Below are 23,764 nucleotides of genomic sequence, written 5' to 3'. Positions count from 1 at the left end.
TCACCGGTATTCAGGACATTAGATCGAGCATCAACCACTACTACCGGTGCGATTCTTCCCTTCCAACATTTAAGTACCACAGGAAGCGGTAGTTACCGTTCCCTGAATAGATCTTTTCCTTTACCTTTTCCTAAGATTAGTCCCGATACCTCACAGGAATCGGATCTGGTTGACCAGATAGGCCAAGTAGCCTCTAGTTGGGTGACTTCGGTCCCTGAGGTTCAACCAGAAAAGATCACCTTTCCTGATAACTATCAGGTATCTGATAAATGTGTGGGAACAGAAAACGACCAGACTTTCTCGGATGGTCGGGGCCAGATAGCTCTAGGGACGCCTGGTTCAGATCCAATCAGCGCCAGTGGTCCTAGAAATTCTAGGCTGGCCTCCTCAAGCCGGCCTGGCCGACTTGGACATGTTAGTCGCAGACGTTCCGTGGGAACTTCGTCTCAGGGAGTGTCTGTGGTCTCAAGGACCAATTTACCTTCGTGCTTTACAGTCGCTGGTTTTAATGGCCTGGCCATTGAGACCCAAGTACTGAAGGACAGAGGTTTGTCTACTTCAGTCATTCCTACCCTTATTAAAGCAAGGAAAGCGACTTCCAGCAAAGTCTATTATCACACATGGAAGACTTATATTGCGTGGTGCGAATCTTTAGGATTTCCTCCACGTACCTATTCGGTGTCTCGAATATTGGCCTTTTTGCAACAAGGGGTTGAGCAGAAGCTAGCCTTGAGCACCATCAAGGGTCAAGTTTCAGCATTAGCAATCTTCTTTCAGAAGCCTTTAGCTACCAAATCCTTGGTGCGGAATTTCATCCAGGGGGTGCGGCACCTGGCTCCTCCAGTCCGCGCGCCCTTACCGCCCTGGGATCTTAATTTGGTTTTGTCGGTTCTACAGAAACCTCCCTTTGAAAACATCAGGGAGATTCCCTTGCTTACTTTATCCCAGAAGGTGGCCTTCTTGGTGGCTATTACTTCTGCTCGCAGGGTGTCAGAACTGGCTGCATTATCATGCCAGTCCCCATACCTAGTGATTCATAGGGATAAGGTAGTACTTCATCCTAAGCCATCTTTTCTTCCTAAGGTGGTTTCAGATTTTCATCTGAATGAAGATATTGTACTACCTTCCTTGTGTCCTCAGCCCAAGCATCATCGGGAACATGCGTTGCATTCCTTAGATGTGGTTCGGGCAATCAGGGTATACCTGAAAGCTACGGAATCATTCCGTAAGACGGATTCACTTTTTGTGATCACGGATGGCCCCAGAAAGGGTTTGCCTGCATCTGCCGCGACCATTGCCAAATGGATTAGACAAACGGTGGTACAGGCTTATTCTATTAAGGGTCAGAGTCCTCCGTTCCCTGTTAGGGCGCACTCCACTCGAGCGCTCAGTACTTCCTGGGCCTTTCGCCATCAGGCGTCAGTGGTCCAGGTATGTAAGGCGGCCACCTGGTCGTCGGTACATACCTTTACAAAATTCTATAAAATTGATGTGACGGCATCGGCGGATGCCTCATTTGGCCGCAAGGTTTTGCAGGCCGCAATTTGAGGAGACCGGTGGTCTACCTCGAGGGTTTTTTCTGTTTGAAAAAAAAAAAAAAAAAAAAGAAAAATGTTTTTCTCTCTTTTGTTGAGTCTCATCATTAAGGATGAGCATTGTAAACTTCTAGTTGGCACCGGTTGGGCCTTCTAGATTGGGATTTGTTTTCATTTTCCCACCCCTCAGTTGTGATACTGCTCTGGGACGTCCCGAAGGTGGTGTATCACCGAGGACTACGTCTGTCAATGAGCGCTAGAGAAAAATGGATTTTTGTAAAATCTTACCGTAAAATCCTTTTCTCTTAGCTCATTGACAGACGTAGTCCCCGCCCCTCTGTTTTTTTGAGTTGGGTTAAAATCTCTAAAGACTGCTTTTTCACATAACTGATTTGCTGAGGCAGAGAGAGAGAGGATATACCCTCTGGGACTGCCCCTAGGGTGTGGCCAGAGCTTTTTAATTTCCTGTCTAGTCCTGCTCCTGTGGAGGCAACATAACCCGAAGGTGGTGTATCACCGAGGACTACGTCTGTCAATGAGCTAAGAGAAAAGGATTTTACGGTAAGATTTTACAAAAATCCATTTTTCTCTATCGCTCATTGACAGACGTAGTCCTCGGTGATACAGCACCTTCGGGTTATGTTGCCTCCACAGGAGCAGGACTAGACAGGAAATTAAAATGCTCTGGCCACACCCTAGGGGCAGTCCCAGAGGGTATATCCTCTCTCTCTCTGCCTCAGCAAATCAGTTTTTTTCTGTCTAGTCAGGAGTAAGGACCTAGATACCTTGCTGGGATCTTCGGTCCTGGCAAGATTTTTTTTTTCTTCTTAAAAAGATTTTTTAGACAGCTTTTTTTCTCCAGTGTTCCTGTGAGATCTTCAAGCAAGAAAGCTGAACTGGGCGACGGGCTGGATGTTGAGATCCGGTGGTCACCCCAGTTCAGCCTACGAGCGCGTGCAGGCCATAGCTCCGCGCTGGGTCGGCCGCGACAAAGTCCCACTGGGGGACTGACCCCGCGAGTTAAACGTCTCGCTGAAACGCCAAGGACCATGAGTCACGGCGTCCGTATTGGTCGACAGCCCTCCCGCCCCGGTGGAGAGGGGTACTGTCAGGAGTTGGTGCCCGCCTGGTTCCGGTATGGTGAGTAGTATGTTCCCCCTTTTCCCCCTGACGGGTCTTGTGGTGAACGCGGGCCCCTCTCTGTATGGTAAGATAGAGTCCCCCTCTATCCTATAACTTGGCACAGATCCCCCTACTTTGAGTGTGATTTTATGTGCAAAAAAGCCAGGAGGCTTGGTTTTGGAGCTAACAATCTAATTGTATACATGTTTAAAAGATTGTAATCAGTGGCAAATAAGGTACCTACCAGTCAGAAGCCACGGACATGTAGACTGCCAAATCTCCAGCTATAGCAGGCCTTCCGAACGGCCAGGCGGTCCGCCAGGGCCGGTACCGCCAACCACGCCAGATCCCCATGCAGAGAAGGTGTTGTGTGCTCTGCAGCACACCGCTATTCGGTACAGGCCGCCGCCATTTTTTTTGCTGGATCGCACGAGCCGCCATTTTGGCGTAGCCTCGTGTCTCCAGCATGGGGGCGGCCATGTTTGAGGTGATCCAAACACCTCGTGGAGCTAGGGGAGGTGCCGGAAGGCGTGCAAAGGGGCGGAGCCGCCTCCTTTCTTCCTGGGCAGCCAGCCAAAAGACTTCCTGTTTGGGTAGACAGCGCTGTAACCTGTTGCAGTTAAACTCTGAGCATCAAGTGGTGAGCCTGGGGGTCTATCTCTCTCTCTCTCTCTCTCTCGATCGATAGGGATCCCTAGCAGGTAACACTAAGGGGCTTTTGTGGCGCTGGGGGTCTGGAAAAAAAAAAAAAAAAAAAGAAGTTTTTTATTTTTGAATTGTATTATCCGGCAAGTGACTGGAATAATCATGGACCCTGCCACACAAATCCCCCCACCTGTTTCCCTCGAGGGGGCCACGGGACCCGCCGGTGCACAGAGTGTGGAGGCATTTACAGCAATTTTGGAGTCTATGGTGGCTCGGGTGGAGGCGGCCTGTCAGGGACGAGGGTCAAGGAAGCGACCCCCGCCTACCCCTATATTATCTGACACCTCTGACTCAGATTCAGAGATGGTCACTGCAGCTGCAGGTCCCTCTGCAAGGGCTGTTACCTCAGGTAAAGCTCCCTCAGACAGTGAGGAGGACGTTCCTTCTCCCGCTATAATTCAGGAAGAAGCATTGGTGGACGCACTAGTTGTGGCAGTGCGGGAAACCTTAAGACTTGAGGTTTTACCGGCAGAAGCAACTGAAACAGAGATTCCCTTTGGTACTAACAAGCCCATCAAAACGGTGAAGGTTTTTCCTGTACCCAAATGTTTTGGTAATAAAATTAAAGGAGAATGGGAGCATTCTAAGCGTACCTTTACGATTTCCAAGCGTATTGCTAGACGCTATCCATTTGAGGAATCCATCGTTAAGAAATGGACGGTACCACCAGTGGTGGATCCACCTATTTCCAGGCTGAATAAAGCCACGGTTATCCCAGTGGAGGACACTTCGTCCTTTAAGGATCCGGTGGATCGAAAGATGGAAGCAGAGTCCCGCACTATCTTCTCTCTGATAGGGTCAGCATTTAGACCTGTAATTGTTATTGGTCTAGTTTCCCAGACACTTACGGAATGGGCGAGATTGGTACGCCAAAACCTTAGGGGAAAAGATATTCCCCAGGAAACATCTGATTTGATGGAACAGATTATACAAGGGCTACAGTTTATCTGTGACGCAGCATTGGACACTACTCCCCTATTAGGGCATGCATCTATGGCAGCGGTAATCCTCAGACGTGTGCTGTGGTTAAAATGTTGGTCAGCTGACCTAGGTTCCAAAAAGACCTTGACGAATCTCCCCTTTCAGGGGAATCGTCTATTTGGGGCCACCCTAGATGAAATCATTAAGGATGCCACGGGGGGCAAGAGCACTTTCTTGCCACAGGCTGCTAAAGCTAAGGGACCTCGCAACAAGCGAGGACCTTTCTTTACCGCCCATAAAGGGTTCGTACGCCCGGCTGGAACAAGCGGGAAAGGCAAGACTCCTCCAGGAGGGTTCAAGAAGGGCTGGTCGGACAAACAGAGGACCGACTCAGCCAAACCCGAAGCAAAGGATTACACAGCCTGAAGGTGCGCCCCCACCCGGGTTGAGGGTGGGGGGACGTTTTCACCGGTATTCAGGACATTAGATCGAGCATCAACTACCACTACCGGTGCGATTCTTCCCTTCCAACATTTAAGTACTACAGGGAGCGGTAGTCACCGTTCCCTGAATAGATCTTTTCCTTTACCTTTTCCTAAGATTAGTCTCTATTCCCCACAGGAATCGGATCTGGTTGACCAGACAGACCAAGAAGCCTCTAGCCGGGTGACTTCGGTCCCTGAGGTTCAACCAGAAAAGATCACCCTTCCTGATATGAATCAGGTATCTGATAAATGTGTGGGAACAGAAAACGACCAGACTTTCTCGGATGGTCGAGGCCAGATAGCTCTAGGGACGCCTGGTTCAGATCCAGTCAGCGCCAGTGGTCCTAGAAATTCTAGGCTGGCCTCGCCAAGCCGGCCTGGCCGACTTGGACATGCTAGTCGCAGACGTTCCGTGGAAACTTCGTCTCAAGGAATGTCTGTGGTCTCAAGGACCAATTTACCATCGTGCTTTACAGTCGCTGGTTTTAATGGCTTGGCCATTGAGACCCAAGTACTGAAGGACAGAGGATTGTCAGCTTCAGTCATTCCTACCCTTATTAAAGCAAGGAAAGCGACTTCCAGCAAGGTCTATTATCACACATGGAAGACTTATATTGCGTGGTGCGAATCTTTAGGATTTCCTCCACGTACCTATTCGGTGACTCGAATATTGGCTTTTTTGCAAAAAGGGGTTGAGCAGAAGCTAGCCTTGAGCACCATCAAGGGTCAAGTTTCAGCATTAGCAATCTTCTTTCAGAAACCTTTAGCTACCAGGTCCTTGGTGTGGAATTTCATCCAGGGGGTGCGGCACCTGGCTCCACCAGTCCGCGCGCCCTTACCGCCCTGGGATCTTAATTTGGTTTTGTCGGTTCTGCAGAAACCTCCCTTTGAAAACATCAGGGAGATTCCCTTGCTTGCTTTATCCCAGAAGGTGGCCTTCTTAGTGGCTATCACTTCTGCTCGCAGGGTGTCAGAACTGGCTGCATTATCATGCCAGTCCCCTTACCTAGTGATTCATAGGGATAAGGTAGTACTTCATCCTAAGCCATCCTTTCTTCCTAAGGTGGTTTCAGATTTTCATCTGAATGAAGATATTGTACTACCTTCCTTGTGTCCTCAGCCCAATCATCATCGGGAACATGCGTTGCATTCCTTGGATGTGGTTCGGGCAATCAGAGTATACCTGAAAGCTACGTAATCATTCCGTAAGACGGATTCACTTTTTGTGATCACGCATGGCCCCAGAAAGGGTTTGCCTGCATCTGCCGCGACCATTGCCAGATGGATCAGACAGACGGTGGTACAGGCTTATTCTATTAAGGGTCAGAGCCCTCCGTTCCCTGTTAAGGCGCACTCCACTCGAGCGCTCAGTACTTCCTGGGCCTTTAGCCATCAGGCGTCAGTGGTCCAGGTATGTAAGGCGGCCACCTGGTCGTCGGTACATACCTTTACAAAATTCTATAGAATTGATGTGATGGCATCGGCGGATGCCTCATTTGGCCGCAAGGTTTTGCAGGCCGCAATTTGAGGAGACCGGTGGTCTACCTCGAGGGTTTTTTTCTGTTTGAAAAATTTCTTTTTGTTGAGTCTCATCATTAAGGATGAGCATTGTAAACTTCTAGTTGGCACCGGTTGGGCCTTCTAGATTGGGATTTGATTTCCATTTTCCCACCCCTCATTTGTGATACTGCTCTGGGACGTCCCGAAGGTGCTGTATCACCGAGGACTACGTCTGTCAATGAGCGATAGAGAAAAATGGATTTTTGTAAAATCTTACCGTAAAATCCTTTTCTCTTAGCTCATTGACAGACGTAGTCCCCGCCCCTCTGTTTTTGAGTTGGGTTGGGTTAAAATCTCTAAAGACTGCTTTTGTGACATAACTGATTTGCTGAGGCAGAGAGAGAGAGGATATACCCTCTGGGACTGCCCCTAGGGTGTGGCCAGAGCATTTTAATTTCCTGTCTAGTCCTGCTCCTGTGGAGGCAACATAACCCGAAGCTGCTGTATCACCGAGGACTACGTCTGTCAATGAGCTAAGAGAAAAGGATTTTACGGTAATATTTTACAAAAATCCATTTTTCAACGCTTTGTAGTTGCGGTAGGTATCGGTAATTGGTATCGGCGAGTACTAAAAAAAAAAAAAAAAAAAAAAGTATCGGTACCCATATTAGTTGTAAAAAAAAAAAAATGGTATCGGTGCATCAATATACTGTATATAATTAGAAAAAATACTCTTCCTGTTTCAAGAAATTGTAAGATTTCTATATTCCTTTTTTTGCAAAAAAAATTAACAATTTATATTTATTTTGTAATAATTAAATAATTTTTAGTTTAAGGTATATTTGCACATTTATTGCAAAAAAAAAAAATCACCAGAAGATAATTGTGCTGCTTTGGGCTAAAATTCCTTAATAGTCGCTTCAAAATGGTGATTGTAATTAGCTTAGAAATTGTCTTCCAGCAGATCTTCAAGGACATCTCTCTAGCCCAGTAAGGTAAAGTCGTTGTTTGGTACTTATGTGCCTTGCTCCATCTGGCACAATAGACTTTCTGCTTCAGCAATTAGGGGGCCCCCAGTGGGCATTAAACTGGTTGTAAACCTCAGACATAAAATATGAACAAAGCACATCCCTCTGTCTGCTGCTTCATTCCTCTATCATCTTTAGAATCACTACTTCTGTTGTAAACACAGCTGACCGTTCTTCTCTCTGAAATGATCAGAGCGCCTGTGATCCTTCTATATGGGATCACAGGTCTCTGTGGTCATTTCACAAGCCCATCCTCCATACAGTTAGTAAACACTCTCCTAGGCTCATACTTAACCCTTTGATCACCCCTAGGTTAACCCTTCCCTGCCAATGTCATTATTACAGTAACGGTGCATATATTTTCACTGGTCCCCACCAAAAGTGTCAAAATTGTCAGTTAGGGGTTCCATCTGTCCACCGCAATGTCAACAGTCCCAGTAAAAATCACAGATCGCCGCCATTACTATTAAAATAAATAAATTAAAATGACATAAATCTTTCCCTTCGTTTGTAGACGCGATAACTTGTGCGCAAACCAATCAAAATACACTTATTGCAATTTTTTTTTTTTTTTACCAAAAATATGTAGCAGAATACAAATTGGCCTAAAAGGATGAAAAAAATTAGATTTTTGTAATTTCTTTTTCTCTAGCGCTCATCGACAGACGTAGTCCTCGGTGATACACCACCTTCGGGTTATGTTACCTCCGCAGGAGCAGGACTAGACAGGAAATTAAAAAGCTCTGGCCACACCCCAGGGGCAGTCCCAGAGGGTATATCCTCTCTCTCTCTGCCTCAGCAAATCAGTTATTTTCTGTCTAGTTAGGAGTAAGGACCTAGATACCTTGCTGGGATCTTAGGTCCTGGCAAGAATTTTTTTCTAAAAAGGATTTTTAGACAGCTTTTTTTCTCCAGTGTTCCTGTGAGATCTTCAAGCAAGAAAGCTGAACTGGGCGACGGGCTGGATGTTGAGATCCGGTGGTCACCCCAGTTCAGCCTACGAGCGCGTGCAGGCCATAGCTCCGCGCTGGGTCGGCCGCGACAAAGTCCCATTAAAAGGACTGAACCCGCGAGTTAAACGTCTCGCTGAAACGCCAAAGACCATGAGTCACGGCGTCCGTATCGGTCGACAGCCCTCCCGCCCCGGTGGAGAGGGGTACTGTCAGGAGTTGGTGCCCGCCTGGTTCCGGTATGGTGAGTAGTATGTTCCCCCTTTTTCCCTGACAGGTTTTGTGGTGAACGCGGGCCCCTCTCTGTATGGTAAGAAAGAGTTCTTTCTATCCTATAACATGTCACAAATCCTCCTACTTTGAGTGTGATTTTATGTGTACAAAAAGCCAGGAGGCTTGGTTTGGGAGCTAACAATCTATTGTATACATGTTTTAAAGATGTAATCTGTGGCATTCTGGGAATCTTATGGGTTAAGTATAAGCTACCTACCAGTCAGAAGCCACGGACATGTAGACTGCCTTCCAAATCAGATCTCCAGCTATTAGCAGGCCTCCCGAACGGCCATGCGGTCCGCCAGGGCCGGTACCGCCAACCACGCCATATCCCCATGCAGAGAGAGTGTTGTGTGCCCTGCAGCACACCGCTAGTCAGCACAGGCCGCCGCCATTTTTTTTGCTGGATCGCACGAGCCGCCATTTTGGCGTAGCCTCGTGTCTCCAGCATGGGGGCGGCCATGTTTGAGGTGATCCTACACCTCGTGGAGCTTGGGGGAGGCGCCGGAAGGCGTGCAGAGGGGCGGAGCCGCCTCCCTTCTTCCTGGGCAGCCAGCCAAAAGACTTCCTGTTTGTCAGGACAGCGCTGTAAGCTGTTGCAGTTTAACTCTGAGCATCAAGTGGTGAGCCTGGGGGTCTATCTCTCTCTCTCTCGATCGATAGGGATCCCTAGCAGGTAACACTAAGGGGCTTTTTTGTGGCGCTGGGGGTCAGAAAAAAGAAAAAAAAAAAAAAAAAAAGTTTTTTTCTTTTGAATTATATTATCCAGGAAGTAACTGGAGTTATCATGGACCCTGCCACACATATTCCCCCACCTGTTTCCCTCGAGGGGGCCTCGGGACCCGCCGGTGCACAGAGTATAGAATCATTTACAGCAATCTTGGAGTCTATGGTGGCTCGGGTGGAGGCGGCCTGTCAGGGACGGGGGTCAAGGAAGCGACCCCCGCCTACCCCTATACTATCTGACACCTCTGACTCAGATTCAGAGATGGTCACGGCAGTTGCAGGTTCCTCTGCAAAGGCTGTTATCCCAGGTAAAGCCCCCTCAGACAGTGAGGAGGACGCTTCTTCTCCTGCTATAATTCAGGAAGAAGCATTGGTGGACGCACTAGTTGTGGCAGTGCAAGAAACCTTAAAACTTGAGGCTTTACCGGCAGAGGCAACTGAAACAGAGAGGCCTTTCGGTACTAATAAGCCCATCAAGATGGCGAAGGCTTTTCCGGTACCTAAATGTTTTGGTAATCAGATTAAAGGAGAATGGGAGCATTCTAAACGTACCTTTACTATTTCCAAGCGTATTGCTAGACGCTATCCGTTTGAGGAATCCATCATTAAGAAATGGACGGTACCACCAGTCGTGGATCCGCCTATTTCCAGGCTGAATAAAGCCACGGTTATTCCAGTGGAGGACACTTCGTCCTTTAAGGATCCGGTGGATCGAAAGATAGAAGCAGAGTCCCGCACTATCTTTTCTCTGATAGGGTCAGCATTTAGACCAGTAATTGTTATTGGTCTAGTTTCCCAGACACTTACGGAATGGGCGAAAATGGTACGCCAAGATCTTAGGGGAAAAGATATTCCCCAGGAGACATCTGATTTGGTGGAACAGATCATACAAGGGCTACGGTTTATCTGTGACGCAGCCTTGGACACAACTCCCTTATTAGGGCATGCATCTAAGTTAGCAGTGATCCTCAGACGTGTGCTGTGGTTAAAATGCTGGTCAGCTGACCTAGGTTCCAAAAAGACCTTGACCAATCTCCCTTTTCAGGGGAATCGTCTATTTGGGGCCAACCTAGATGAAATCATTAAGGATGCCACTGGGGGCAAGAGCACTTTCTTGCCACAGGCTGCAAAAACTAAGGGACCTCGCAACAAGCGAGGACCTTTCTTTACCGCCCATAAAGGGCGCCCGGCTGGTACTAGCGGGAAAGGCAAGACTCCTCCAGGAGGATTCAAGAAGGGCTGGTCGGACAAGCAGAGGACCAACCCAGCCAAACCCGAAGCAAAGGAGTACACAGCCTGAAGGTGCGCCCCCACCCGGTTTCAGGGTGGGGGGACGTTTTCACCGGTATTCAGGACATCAGATCGAGCATCTACCACTACTACCGGTGCGATTCTTCCCTTCCAACATTTAAGTACCACAGGAAGCGGTAGTTACCGTTCCCTGAATAGATCTTTTCCTTTACCCTTTCCTAAGATTAGTCCCGATACCTCACAGGAATCGGATCTGGTTGACCAGATAGGCCAAGTAGCCTCTAGTCGGGTGACTTCGGTCCCTGAGGTTCAACCAGAAAAGATCACCCTTCCTGATAACTATCAGGTATCTGATAAATGTGTGCAAACAGAAAACGACCAGATTTTCTCGGATGGTCGGGGCCAGATAGTTCTAGGGACGCCTGGTTCAGATCCAATCAGCGCTAGTGGTCCTAGAGATTCTAGGCTGGCCTCCTCAAGCCGGCCTGGCCGACTTGGACATGCTAGTCGCAGACGTTCCGTGGGAACTTCGTCTCAGGGAGTGTCTGTGGTCTCAAGGACCAATTTACCATCATGCTTTACAGTCGCTGGGTTTAATGGCCTGGCCATTGAGACCCAAGTACTGAAGGACAGAGGTTTGTCTACTTCTGTCATTCCTACCCTTATTAAAGCAAGGAAAGCGACTTCCAGCAAAGTCTATTATCACACATGGAAGACTTATATTGCGTGGTGCGAATCTTTAGGATTTCCTCCACGTACCTATTCGGTGTCTCGAATATTGGCCTTTTTGCAACAAGGGGTTGAGCAGAAGCTAGCCTTGAGCACCATCAAGGGTCAAGTTTCAGCATTAGCAATCTTCTTTCAGAAGCCGTTAGCTACCAAATCCTTGGTGCGGAATTTCATCCAGGGGGTGCGGCACCTGGCTCCTCCAGTCCGCGCGCCCTTACCGCCCTGGGATCCTAATTTGGTTTTGTCGGTTCTACAGAAACCTCCTTTTGAAAACATCAGGGAGATTCCCTTGCTTACTTTATCCCAGAAGGTGGCCTTCTTGGTGGCTATTACTTCTGCTCGCAGGGTGTCAGAACTGGCTGCATTATCATGCCAGTCCCCATACCTAGTGATTCATAGGGATAAGGTAGTACTTCATCCTAAGCCATCTTTTCTTCCTAAGGTGGTTTTCAGATTTTCATCTGAATGAAGATATTGTACTACCTTCCTTGTGTCCTCAGCCCAAGCATCATCGGGAACATGCGTTGCATTCCTTAGATGTGGTTCGGGCAATCAGGGTATACCTGAAAGCTACGGAATCATTCCGTAAGACGGATTCACTTTTTGTGATCACGGATGGCCCCAGAAAGGGTTTGCCTGCATCTGCCGCGACCATTGCCAAATGGATTAGACAGACGGTGGTACAGGCTTATTCTATTAAGGGTCAGAGTCCTCCGTTCCCTGTTAGGGCGCACTCCACTCGAGCGCTCAGTACTTCCTGGGCCTTTCGCCATCAGGCGTCAGTGGTCCAGGTATGTAAGGCGGCCACCTGGTCGTCGGTACATACCTTTACAAAATTCTATAAAATTGATGTGACGGCATCGGCGGATGCCTCATTTGGCCGCAAGGTTTTGCAGGCCGCAATTTGAGGAGACCGGTGGTCTACCTCGAGGGTTTTTTTCTGTTTGAAAATTTTTTTTGTTGAGTCTCATCATTAAGGATGAGCATTGTAAACTTCTAATTGGCACCGGTTGGGCCTTCTAGATTGGGATTTGATTTCCATTTTCCCACCCCTCAGTTGTGATACTGCTCTGGGACGTCCCGAAGGTGGTGTATCACCGAGGACTACGTCTGTCGATGAGCGCTAGAGAAAAATGGATTTTTGTAAAATCTTACCGTAAAATCCTTTTCTCTTAGCTCATCGACAGACGTAGTCCCCGCCCCTCTATTTTGGAGTTGGGTTGGGTTAAATTCTCTAAGCACTGCTTTTTCACATAACTGATTTGCTGAGGCAGAGAGAGAGAGGATATACCCTCTGGGACTGCCCCTGGGGTGTGGCCAGAGCTTTTTAATTTCCTGTCTAGTCCTGCTCCTGCGGAGGTAACATAACCCGAAGGTGGTGTATCACCGAGGACTACGTCTGTCGATGAGCTAAGAGAAAAGGATTTTACGGTAAGATTTTACAAAAATCCATTTTTTTTTTGGAATGTTATATAGCAGAATGTGAAAAATATTGTGTTTTTTCAGAAATGTTGCTTTTTTTTTTGTTTATAGCGCAATACATAAAATTTTTACAGGTGATCAAATGCCACCAAAGGAAAGCTCTATTTGTGGGGAAAAAAGGACATGAATTTTATTTCTGTACAGCGTCGCACAACCGCGCCATTTTCCATTAAAGTAACGCAGTGCCGAATCACAAAAAATGACCTGGTCATTCAGAGAGCAAATCCTTCCGGTCCAGAAGTTGACTTATTTTGACACCTATGTGTAAAAGAAGCCAGTCTAGATGAGAAATAAACAATATACAGTATTTCCTTTTTTTCAATTTGCAACAAAACAATATTAATATACTAGAAATGATCCGCAGATCCTTTATATTAATGTATTGATTTTAAAGCTGTACCTTGTTTCCTTCAGCTTGATCAGAGGCAGTCTCTGGGTCTTACAAGTAGTTTTGCCAAATCAGTGGTGAATTTAGCAGACACTGTAAGTATAGCCTGCTGATTATTTTGTCTTGTATGTTACATTGTGATTGCAATTTTCAGTCTGCTCGGGTGCCCTGACTGTGAAATCATTCAAATCAGTGGCAAGTACCAGGATGTCTGATATGGTTTATCCAGAAGCATTCATAAGGGACAGGAATTGATGGGAAATTTCACCAACAGGGACACAGACAAAAAAAAAAAAATATTTGGAAGGATTACAACTTCTAATAAAGTGTCTATTGATGTCTATGCATTCCTGTCCTGGTGACAGCCTCTCGCTCCCCTATTTATTTTCTCGGTGTCACAGGAACAGAAAGTTAGTATAATCCCTCCTTAAGGATTACAGGCAAAATGTTTTTTATTATTTTTTATCCAGCCTATCCGAAAAATGCCTTGAGTTGAGCTGGGGGATTGATGGGAGACATATAACCCCTTTACCCCAGTGGCGGAGCTAGACTTTTAAAACAGGGGTGGCAAAGGGATGGCAAGGTATTATTTTGGGGGCTCTTGCAGACACTGCCTACAGCTCTGTGCTCGTACTTCTGTACGGGCTTTCAGCTTCAGAGCTGTTCGAAGTGGGAATGGAATATGAGCACGTTGCTGATCAGCACACTCACAGTCCTTTGGAACTACAAGTCCATCTATCGTGGTGGAAATGGGACTTGTAGTTTCATTCACAGACTTCTATAAATAAAAGGCACGGCTGGGTGCCACACCTATTTTAAATGTTACAGAGGCTGTGGAGGGAGGGGATCTTTATTCTCCAAAAATATCAAACATATCCACTTCTTAATGGCCGTTTATTCTATTTTTTCATGAAATTGGTTTTACTGTGGGTTTTTTTGCCACCTCTCTGATTACAACCCCCCCCCCCACTTCCATTTGTTTGGAACAAGCAGGACGCATTAGTTGCAGTCTTGTGCACTGCTCTACATTCACTACAGATGTCATCGTCCATTGTCCATCTTGGGAGCAAGCAGGAGAGACTGTGGCTATGTTCCTGCATACAATATGGGGCCATGATGGAGAATGAACATTGCAACCCACAGGAAGTTAGATTGCAGCAAAAAGAAAAAAAAAATGGAGCCTGGAGATTTGGAGGGGGCAGAGAAAATGTACTTTTTCTGAAAACACCCTTGAATAGAATGTAATCTTTTTTTTACACAGAGTTTAGTGTCACTTTAAAAATAGGCCTTCAAAAGTAAAATCTCCTTTTGACTTATGTTAAGCAGAAGTGTGCAGCTATGGCAGGATCAGGTCAACGCTTGATTTTCTTCTAGGCTAGTAGGCTTTGCTATCAAGTCTGCATGAACTTTCATTCAAACAGAAGAAGCTCCTCAGTCAGTCTGAAAATACACATTTCTCACTCTGACATTTGATATATCTGACTTTATAATTTCAAATTGGCAAATCATGAGCTATAGTATTAATTAGAAGAGTTCATCCATTCCAGAGACCACCTGACCACCAGTCAATGACTGGTGGTCACTGGTCAGGTGGTCTCTGGAATGGATGATAGTCTTCTAATTAATACTATAGCTCATGATGGATGGGCCAATGTGAAATGATAAAGTCACTGAGTGTCAGATATATCACATGTCAGAGTGAGAAATGACTGGCAGTCATTTCTCACTCTGACATTTGATCTGACAGTGACACTCAGTGACTTTATCATTTCACATTGGCCCATCCATCATGAGCTATAGTATTAATTAGAAGAAGACTAGTACATCCATTCCAGAATCTAGAGACCTGAGACCACCAGAGAGACTTACCTAATGGACGATTACAGCAGCAGGAGGTCAGGCTTAGGTGGTACTGCAGCTGCTGGTAGAAGACAAGACTCGAGGTCACGGTAAAGAAGAAATCCACGGTCCAGTCAGTGTCCACCCACCACGTGACATGCCGGCCCGGCCCGCCCCCGCAGCTAGTTCTCACACACACACACACACACACACAGGCTGGCCAACCAATCACGTCGTGAGTAGCGGCACAGCGAACCAACCAGTTGTGCAGGCACGCTTGATTGGTTAGCTGTGCAGCGGCTCACGGCGGCGCCAGCTGCTGCTGCTGCTCACCGCGCTGCTCGCTCTGCCTCTGATTCACAGTCAGTCTCCTCATCTGAGTCATCCATCTCCTCTCGAGAATAGCTAGCTGAAGCCGGGCGGCCACCCACTCGTTATTTAGGAGCGCAGCGCGAGCGGGGTGGCAACAGGGGTGGCGAGGACTTTGTCTGGGGTGGCAAATGCCACCCCAGCTAGCCCTCTGGCTCCGCCACTGCTTTACCCTCCTTGGCCGTGTCCCTTGCACACCTCTCCTTCTTTCTGTGAGGCATGCCATACTCCTCGGGGGTGGATGATCTTTAGGTTTGCTTTTAGGAGTGCTCACTATTGTCTATATCCAGTTGCTTCAGACTGTTTGTTCCCTATGGAGAATTTCATACCACAAATTTTCATGCACTGAATATATATTCTGTTGCCCTGGAACTACATTGTGTCTTTTGCTATACCTGTTTAACTTTCATTATTGTAACAAAAAAACAAACAAACACAAATCAAGTATTATAATATACTATAATCCAGGGCCCAACAGCATCTATATAAGAGCCGGTTCACACTGAGGCGATCCGACTTGCCGGGGCGACCTGTGAAGTCGTGGTGCACAGCGCGCACAGCGACCACGGAGCGACATGCACGGACTTCATATCATTGAAGTCAATGCAGGTCACTCCAGGTCGCCCCAAAGTAGTACAGGACCCTTTTTCTAAGTCGGAGCGACTTGTGTCGCTCCTATTAGAACAGTTCCTGTGCTAATCTATGGCAGGCGACTTGTCAGGCGACCAAGTCGCCTGACAAGTCGCCCCAGTGTGAACCGGCTCTTAGGGAAAACTTCTCAGGACACCATATACAATATGTGCTGGCACTGGTGTCCCTTTCTAAAAAATGCTAGATGCTACTCCAGTTGGTTTGGTCATTGACTGGAATATGCACAGATTGTGAGTGCTGACTTATTCCAGGTTAGTGACCCAATTTATTAAAACTAGAAACATCCAGACAATTAGCATTGTTACAAAGAAGTTACCAATGGCAGGCTGAAAACCTCACTTAAGGCCTCTTTTGGGGCCCATATGGATGGGCTTTGGGCTTGTTTAGATTACATCAATGTGAGGCACTTCTGAGGTTGTTCAGAATCATTGACCGGTGCATTTGATCTCCTTCTAAATTGTCCTAGAGCTGCTTCATGCAGGTTTTGCATTCATATAGCAACACTGCTAGAAAAGGTTGCATAAAAACAGGGATTCTTGGTTCTCATATATTACAATGCATGTTCAAGCTGGACTGCTGCATCAAAGTGATCCCTTTCTAACCAGTCCCTACTCAAAAATCTGAATGGGCGTGGTTTTGCTTTGTCTCTTTTAGGCTAAAGTAAAGCAAGGAAGCAGAAACCCATGTCATATATTAATTTTCTTTTACTAAACAAGAATGCTGTACATATAAACTACATACAGTTATATTAAAAAAATACAAGACATACAGAGCATTACAAATATGCATACAACCAGGGTTGCCACCTCATCCCTTTAAAACTGAACACATATTACTTGCTCAGGTTCTGCGGCTGATTAAGTTGGTAATTAAACGTGGTGCCTTAACTGCATTAAATTAGCCTAAGAACCTGTGTAATTCATGTGTGTTCGGGTTTAAGTGCCGGTTCACACTAGGTCGCTCCGACTTAGGGGGGCGACCTGTGAAGTCCCGTGCAGCGTGACTTCGACACGACTTGCACGGACTTCATAAAATTAATGTCTATGCAAGTCGCCCCGAAGTAGTACAGGACCCTTTTTCTAAGTCGGAGCGACTTGTGTCGCTCCTATTAGAACGGCTCCTGTACTACACAATGGGAGCGTGACGGACCGCGACTTGTCAGGCTGACAAGTCGCGCTCCAAGTCGGATCAATGTGAATGCGGTCTTAAGGGATGAGGTGGCAACCCTACATACAACACACATGTACCCGCTAACTAACCTTCCTAGCGGAAGAGTATTGACAATTGATGATATGCTTATAGGGGTATGCTAAAAAGTCACTTAGCTTGAGTTAAAGATGCTTCACAATGTCTGTAGGCGACCAAGATTCCTGGCTATTTTAGCAATTGCAGAAACTGGGCTCATGCGTAGTATAACGTTAGCATCAGCCGCAGTTGAAGTTTCTTGGTAATTATGGATTCTCCATTTCAGCTTATGCTGCTAGTCTTTTATTTAGAAGGTTGGTGAATCCCTTTACCTCTACATCAGTTTCTATGACAGAAGCATTGTCTAACTCAAACTCTAGATGGCATTGTAGTATCATATATTCCAGTGGTCCTCAACTCCGGTCCTCAGGGCCCACTAACAGGCCAGATTTTAAGTATTACCTTGGGGAGATACAGACTAGAGTACTGCAATCACTGAGCAGCAAATGATATCACCTGGGATGTATTTCAGTTATCTTGCAAACCTGGCCTGTTAGTGGGCCCTGTAGGCCAGGGTTGAGGACCACTGATATATTCCATAGGTAAAATATCTCAAAAAGGCCAGGCTACTGTTGACTTATTGATGCAGCATTGGTACAGTGTTTTGGCCATAAACCCTCAAAAAAAATAAGAGCCCCAAAAAATGAGTGCATTGCTCATCAAATTGTTTACATTTGCCCAATATACAACAATAGTATATATTTCCCCATTGTAGTGTTCCATTGGCACTTGTTTGAGAAAAGTTCACATAAGAAGGCTGATGTTTACTGCTAAAAACTGATTTTTATATGTGTCTAGAAAATCATCAAACCTTTACAATATAATTTTATTTTGACATAACATCGTGTACAGCTGTGTTCAGAGGGTTACTGCAGAACTGGCCAGCTTGAACGTGTAATTGCAATATATGTGAACCCAGAATCCCTGTTTTTATGCAAAAGATTTCTAACTGTCAATCTTTTTCTTGACGAAAATCAAGATACAAAGCTTTGAAAAGCACATAAGCCTGAACCCCGGCAATTTTACAGAAACAAAAAGATGTCAAAATAAGCAGAACAGTAAAGAATAGGATAAGGGGCACATATTCTTCCAGCTTGAGTGAGTACCATATATTACTTAAGGTAGAGCATAGAGTCAGCAAATAAATGTGCACCAAAACTTTCCGAGTGACCAAGGAGGCCATCAGAGCATACTGGCAGGGTTCACATACTAGGAGTAATACGGGGTCTGACCCGATCACTGAAAAGACAATAAGTAGAGATTGAGACCAAAAAAGTCTTCAAGAGAAAAGAGTCCCGAAAAGGGTAACTAGCATCCCTAAAGTTCTATATTGGTGCGAAAGATTTCTAGAAATTTTTAGGGAGATATAGTAGTTTGCAGCAGGTTAATTCAGAATTTTTAGCCTAGAGTTGCCTGTATGAATGCAAAGCCTGCATGAAGCAGGTCAGATGGAGATGAAATTCACTAGTCAATGATTCTGAAGGATAGGTTTCAGAACAGACCTATCTCCTCCATTCATAGTCAAGTTTTTGAGAATGCAAAACATTTGACACAGACAAAAGCCCATTGTCACATGTCCCTAAATTTGTTCTAAAGTCCAAACATTTTTTTTCTCCTTTTTATATATTCTCTGCATTAGGTAAAAACATTTAGCTACCTTTTTCTAACACCCCCTCCCAGAAAAAAAAGAAAAAAGCCCGTCTCCTCTGATTGATCCAGCGCTGTGCCCAGCTGCTGGTCTTCTCCTTCACTTTAGCAGAGAAATATTCACCTTCCTTTTCTTTTTTTTTTTTTTTTTTTTTTTTTAAGAAAAGAAATGTAAATAAATTGTAAATTTAAAAAAATTGTGATTATTCTTCTGTTGGTGCATTAGGGAATGAGACAGGTGCTCTTCATGTCAGAGTCAAGTCACTACACCTCCTTAGGGTGACGGGCAGATATTAGCTCTCTTCTACTAATAGAATGGGGTATCAGAGTCTGGATTGTAGCTCATACCTAGTATTTAGGAATGGGTACACAGATGCTAAAGTTTTTTTTCTCTTACGTCCTCCGACAGTCGCCGCCCCTTCATATTCATCACCAATGGGTTATGTCCTCTTATCCGTAGGAGTAGCTAGGCAATAGAATATGTTAGTACAAAAGACTTTTAACATATCCCCACCCCCAGGGGGTGGTCCCCTCAGTACATAACCCTCCACTTCCTGTAACCAAACCAGTTTCATTTGTCTAGCTGTCAGGAGTGGCTGGATGTTTCTGTGCTGGGGCACCTTGTCTCAGCTCTCTTTCCTTTCTTTGGATTTTATTTGAGTTTTTTCTCTCTTTCTTGTTAGCTGTTATTTTATCAGCGTTAGTTAGTTCTTCGGAAGAAGAGGATCATGCGGGCTGCGTCTCGGGCTGACCCCCCTGGTCGCAGGTTGTGGGTCGGTGGTTTCTCAGCCCGCCATCGAGCGTTCAGTCAGGTATCGCTCCTGAGTTTTCTGAACGACCCATCCCTGTGTCGTGCAGGGATGCCAGGTGAGGTGGCTACCTCACCGGACGCTGTGCGGTTTCTCAACCCACCTTCTGATGCGTCCTAGATGCGACTCTCCCTGCCTTATGTTCAGCGGTTTGTTCGCCTGTGCGGGTTCCCCACGCCATGTTAGAGGTAAGTGTATGTATGTGGGGACCTGTCTGTCTGGGGGGTGTCAGTCTGGGACTGTGTTACCTTACCCTGTGTTCACAATGTTACTGTCTCCCTATCCCTCATGTTGCATGCTGTGGGCGGCAGGAGGGGGGGGTTGTGCTGCACTCTGTGTCAGTCTGTATGTGAACGGCTGTGTGCTGTGGGGCTTGAGTTTCTCATGCTTGGGGCACATTACAGCGCCGCTGCGGCGGTTTAACATGCTTCCTTTTGCTGGGCAATTTGGATGTTTTTTACTTCACCCTCATGGGGTGTGGGAGCGGCGGTTTCGGCGCCAAACGGCGCCATTTTGGCTGCGATCGCTCCGGCCGCATGTTTTACATGCATGGTGGCCATTTTCTTGTAGCCTCCATAGGCTTTAATAGAGCGCCCTGTATACCAGCACTTCCTTTCCATCAGGAGCACCGCAGGCAGCAGCAGCAGCAGCGATCTCCAGGTTCATTTCCCTCTATTCCCTGTATCCTGCCTTGGTTTAATTGTCCCTGTGGGGGTCCCTTGTGTGGGGTGTTTGTGTGCAGTGGGCTACGATCGCAGCGCTCTCTTAAAGGGGCGGTCACCCATTTATTTTACTGCTACAGGGGCATGGATTCTCAGGAAAACAAATTTCCTACAACCTTAGTGGGAAGCCAGGGGTCTGCACTCTCCCCCCCTGGGGGGGATTTGGCTGCGATTGTGGCTAGCCTTGCGACTCAGGTGCAAATGCTGGTGGCTGCTCAATCCACAAAAAGGCCCAGAGTTTCAATTTCCTCTGATTCAGAGGGTGATGGTGCTGGGGCTGATGTGGCTGGGGTCTCCTTATCGGGGTCCCGTTCCTCCCTGGACCTTATCGGGTCAGAAATGGAGGCTGAGGTGGAGGGGGTTGATAATTCTCCCCCTGGCTCGTCTGAGGAGCTTGCACTCATGGATGAATTGGTTGCTTCTATCAAGCAAACACTGCGGTTAGAGGAAGAATCATGTCCTCCAGCTGCCTTGGCGGCTTATGGGACGCAGAAAAGGCGCAAAACGTCGCAGGTGTACCCCTGCACTGATGATTTCCAAAACGCTGTAAAAGAACAGTGGCGTAATATACGCAAGCCATTTGCGGTACCTAGTAGGTTTAAGCTACGCTATCCCTTTACGCCTGCTACTGATGAGCGCTGGTGTATTCCACCGCCGGTGGATCATGCGATAGCGGTTTTGAACAAATCCACTGCGATTCCGGCTGAAGACACCCCGGTGTTCCGGGATGCCACGGACAAGAGGATGGAATCTCTTGCCCGTCACACCTATTCTATTATGGGTTCTATGTTAAAAGCCTTATTTGCTTCTCTTATGGCGGCCCAAGCGGTCGCGAGCTGGACGCAGGTGCTTAGGCGGGTCCTGGTGGCTGATTCTGCCCCCCAGGCGACTTTGGATATGGTGGATCAAATCCACCAGGGTGTCATGTACTTGTGTGATGCGGACCTGGATATGGTTCCGTTGGCTGCACGTGTACATAGTGTGGCGGTGTTAAATCGCCGCCTGGTTTGGTTGAAGTGTTGGTCTGTGGATCAATCTTCCCGTAAGACTTTGGCCAATCTGCCTTATGATGGTTCTCGCCTTTTTGGCGAATCCTTAGATGCACTAATTAAGGGAGTCACGGGTGGTAAGAGCACGCTATTGCCCCAATCCCACAAGCCCAAGGCGGCTCCTGGTAAGAAGCATGCTTCCTTTCGACCCCATCAGGGGTCCTTTCGTGCCTTTCGGTCACACTATAGGGGCAAGCCGTCAAAGGGTCAAGGCTCCCACAAGAAGCCGTGGGCTGGTAAGCAAAAGTCCGGCCAATCCGGTTCTGCGGCCCACAACAGTGCGGCCTGAAGGGGCGCCCTCACCCGAGTCTGGGGTGGGGGGACGCTTGCTCGCTTTCTCTCGGCCATGGCTGTCCCGGGTTCGGGACAGGTGGGTTCAGGAAGTCGTTCGATCCGGTTACAAGATCGAGTTTCTCTCTCGGCCGAAGAGCAGATTTTTTCCCTCAAATCTTCTGTTATCCCCGGAGCGTTTGCGGGACCTGCGTCTAGCGGTGCAGGACCTGAGGGCTCAGGGTGTGGTGGTCCCGGTGCCTCATCGGGACAGATTTCGGGGGTTCTATTCCAATCTGTTCACCGTGCCCAGAAAAGAGGGCAAGGTGCGTCCGATTCTGGACTTGAAGGCGCTGAACCGATTTGTGCGGGTGCGCAAATTCCGCATGGAATCCCTGCGGTCGGTGGTGGCTGCCCTGGTTCCGGGGGAGTTCATGGCTTCCATCGACTTGAAGGATGCGTATCTTCACATCCCCATTTTCGAGGGTCACCAGAGGTACCTTCGATTCGCCATAGCGGAGGATCATTACCAATTTGTGGCTTTGCCTTTCGGTCTCGCCTCGGCTCCGAGGGTGTTCACCAAAGTGCTGGCTCCGGTTCTGGCCTTGTTGAGAGCCCAGGGCATATCGGTCCTGGGATATCTGGACGATATTCTGGTTCGGTCTGCGACCAACCAAGGTCTGGTGAAGGATCTGTCCGTCACGTTGCAGACTCTGCAAGAGTTTGGTTGGACGATCAATTTCCCAAAATCAACATTGTGCCCGTCAGTCCGCCTCCCATACCTGGGAATGATTCTGGACTCTGTCCAGGCGAAGGTCTTCCTACCGGACGACAAACTCAGGACTCTTCAGGAGGGAGTCAGGTCCCTCAGGGACAATCAGTTCTCGTCCATTCGGACGTGCATGCGGTGTCTGGGATTGATGGTCTCGGCTTTCGAGGCGATTCCCTTCGCTCAGTTTCACACTCGGGGTCTCCAAGCGGAGATATTGTCCAAGTGGGACGGGCGACCGCACTCTCTGGATCTTCAGATATCCTTGAGTTCTCAGACCAGAAGGGATCTTCTGTGGTGGCTTCGGTCCCCCTCAGTGTCGGGGGGCAAGTCTTTTCGTCCCCTTTCGTGGACGGTGATCACCACGGACGCCAGCCTGTCGGGCTGGGGTGGTGTTCTGGGCGTTCTGTCCGCCCAGGGTGTGTGGTCGAAGGAGGAATCCTCCCTTCCGATCAACGTTCTGGAACTGCGAGCGATACTCCTCTGTCTTCGTCGTTGGACGGACAGTCTCCACGGCTGTCCGGTCAGGGTGCAGACGGACAATGCCACGGCGGTGGCTTACATCAATCACCAAGGGGGCACCAGGAGTGCCCAGGCGGCTCGAGAGGTGGCTGCGATTCTGTCTTGGGCCGAGACGCATGTCCCGGCAATATCTGCAGTTCACATTCCGGGAGTGGAAAATTGGCAGGCGGATTATCTGAGCCGCCAGACCCTGGACCAGGGGGAATGGTCCCTTCACCCGGATGTCTTCCAGATGTTGTGCGCGAAGTGGGGCCTTCCGGAGGTAGACCTGTTCGCGTCTCGTCTGAACAACAAAGTTCCACGGTTCGTGGTAAGGACGCGCGATCCTCGGGCAGACGCGTCGGACGCGTTGGTTGCCCCGTGGCATCAGTACCGACTGATGTATGCGTTTCCACCGCTCCAATTGCTGTCCAGGTTCCTTCGCAGGTTGCACTCGGAACCAACTGCGGTGATTCTTGTGGCACCGGACTGGCCTCGCCGGTCCTGGTACGCAGACCTCGTAAATCTGGCAATCGACGTCCCGTGGCGTCTGCCTCTTCGAGAAGATCTTCTGTCGCAAGGACCGATCTTCCATCCTGCTTTACAGTCGCTGGCTTTGACGGCCTGGCTGTTGAAACCGAGGTCCTGAAGAACAGGGGTCTTTCCCCTGAGGTCATTCACACCTTGATCAATGCGAGGAAGTCTTCCTCGGGGAAGGTTTACTACCGTACTTGGAAGGCGTATTTTGCCTGGTGCGAATCCAGGGGTTTCTCTCCTACCACTTATTCAGTGTCTAGG

General features: G+C 47.8%; 1 protein-coding gene across 1 annotated transcript in view; it reads left to right on the top strand.

Annotated features, from left to right (window-relative positions):
* The window catches only part of ADAM11 (ADAM metallopeptidase domain 11), a 152,047-nt gene that overhangs the window by 69,633 nt on the left and 58,650 nt on the right, over positions 1-23,764 (top strand). Inside the window, exon 10 of the mRNA XM_082271739.1 lies at positions 13,122-13,190. Within this exon, the coding sequence (XP_082127865.1) occupies positions 13,122-13,190 (69 nt within the window). The remainder of the gene's footprint in view (positions 1-13,121; positions 13,191-23,764) is intronic.

The sequence above is a fragment of the Pelophylax lessonae genome (assembly GCF_965119305.1).
Source record: "Pelophylax lessonae genome assembly, chromosome: 11".
In the NCBI taxonomy this organism is placed as follows: Eukaryota; Metazoa; Chordata; class Amphibia; order Anura; family Ranidae; genus Pelophylax; species Pelophylax lessonae.
This window is presented reverse-complemented; position numbering and strand designations above follow the sequence as displayed.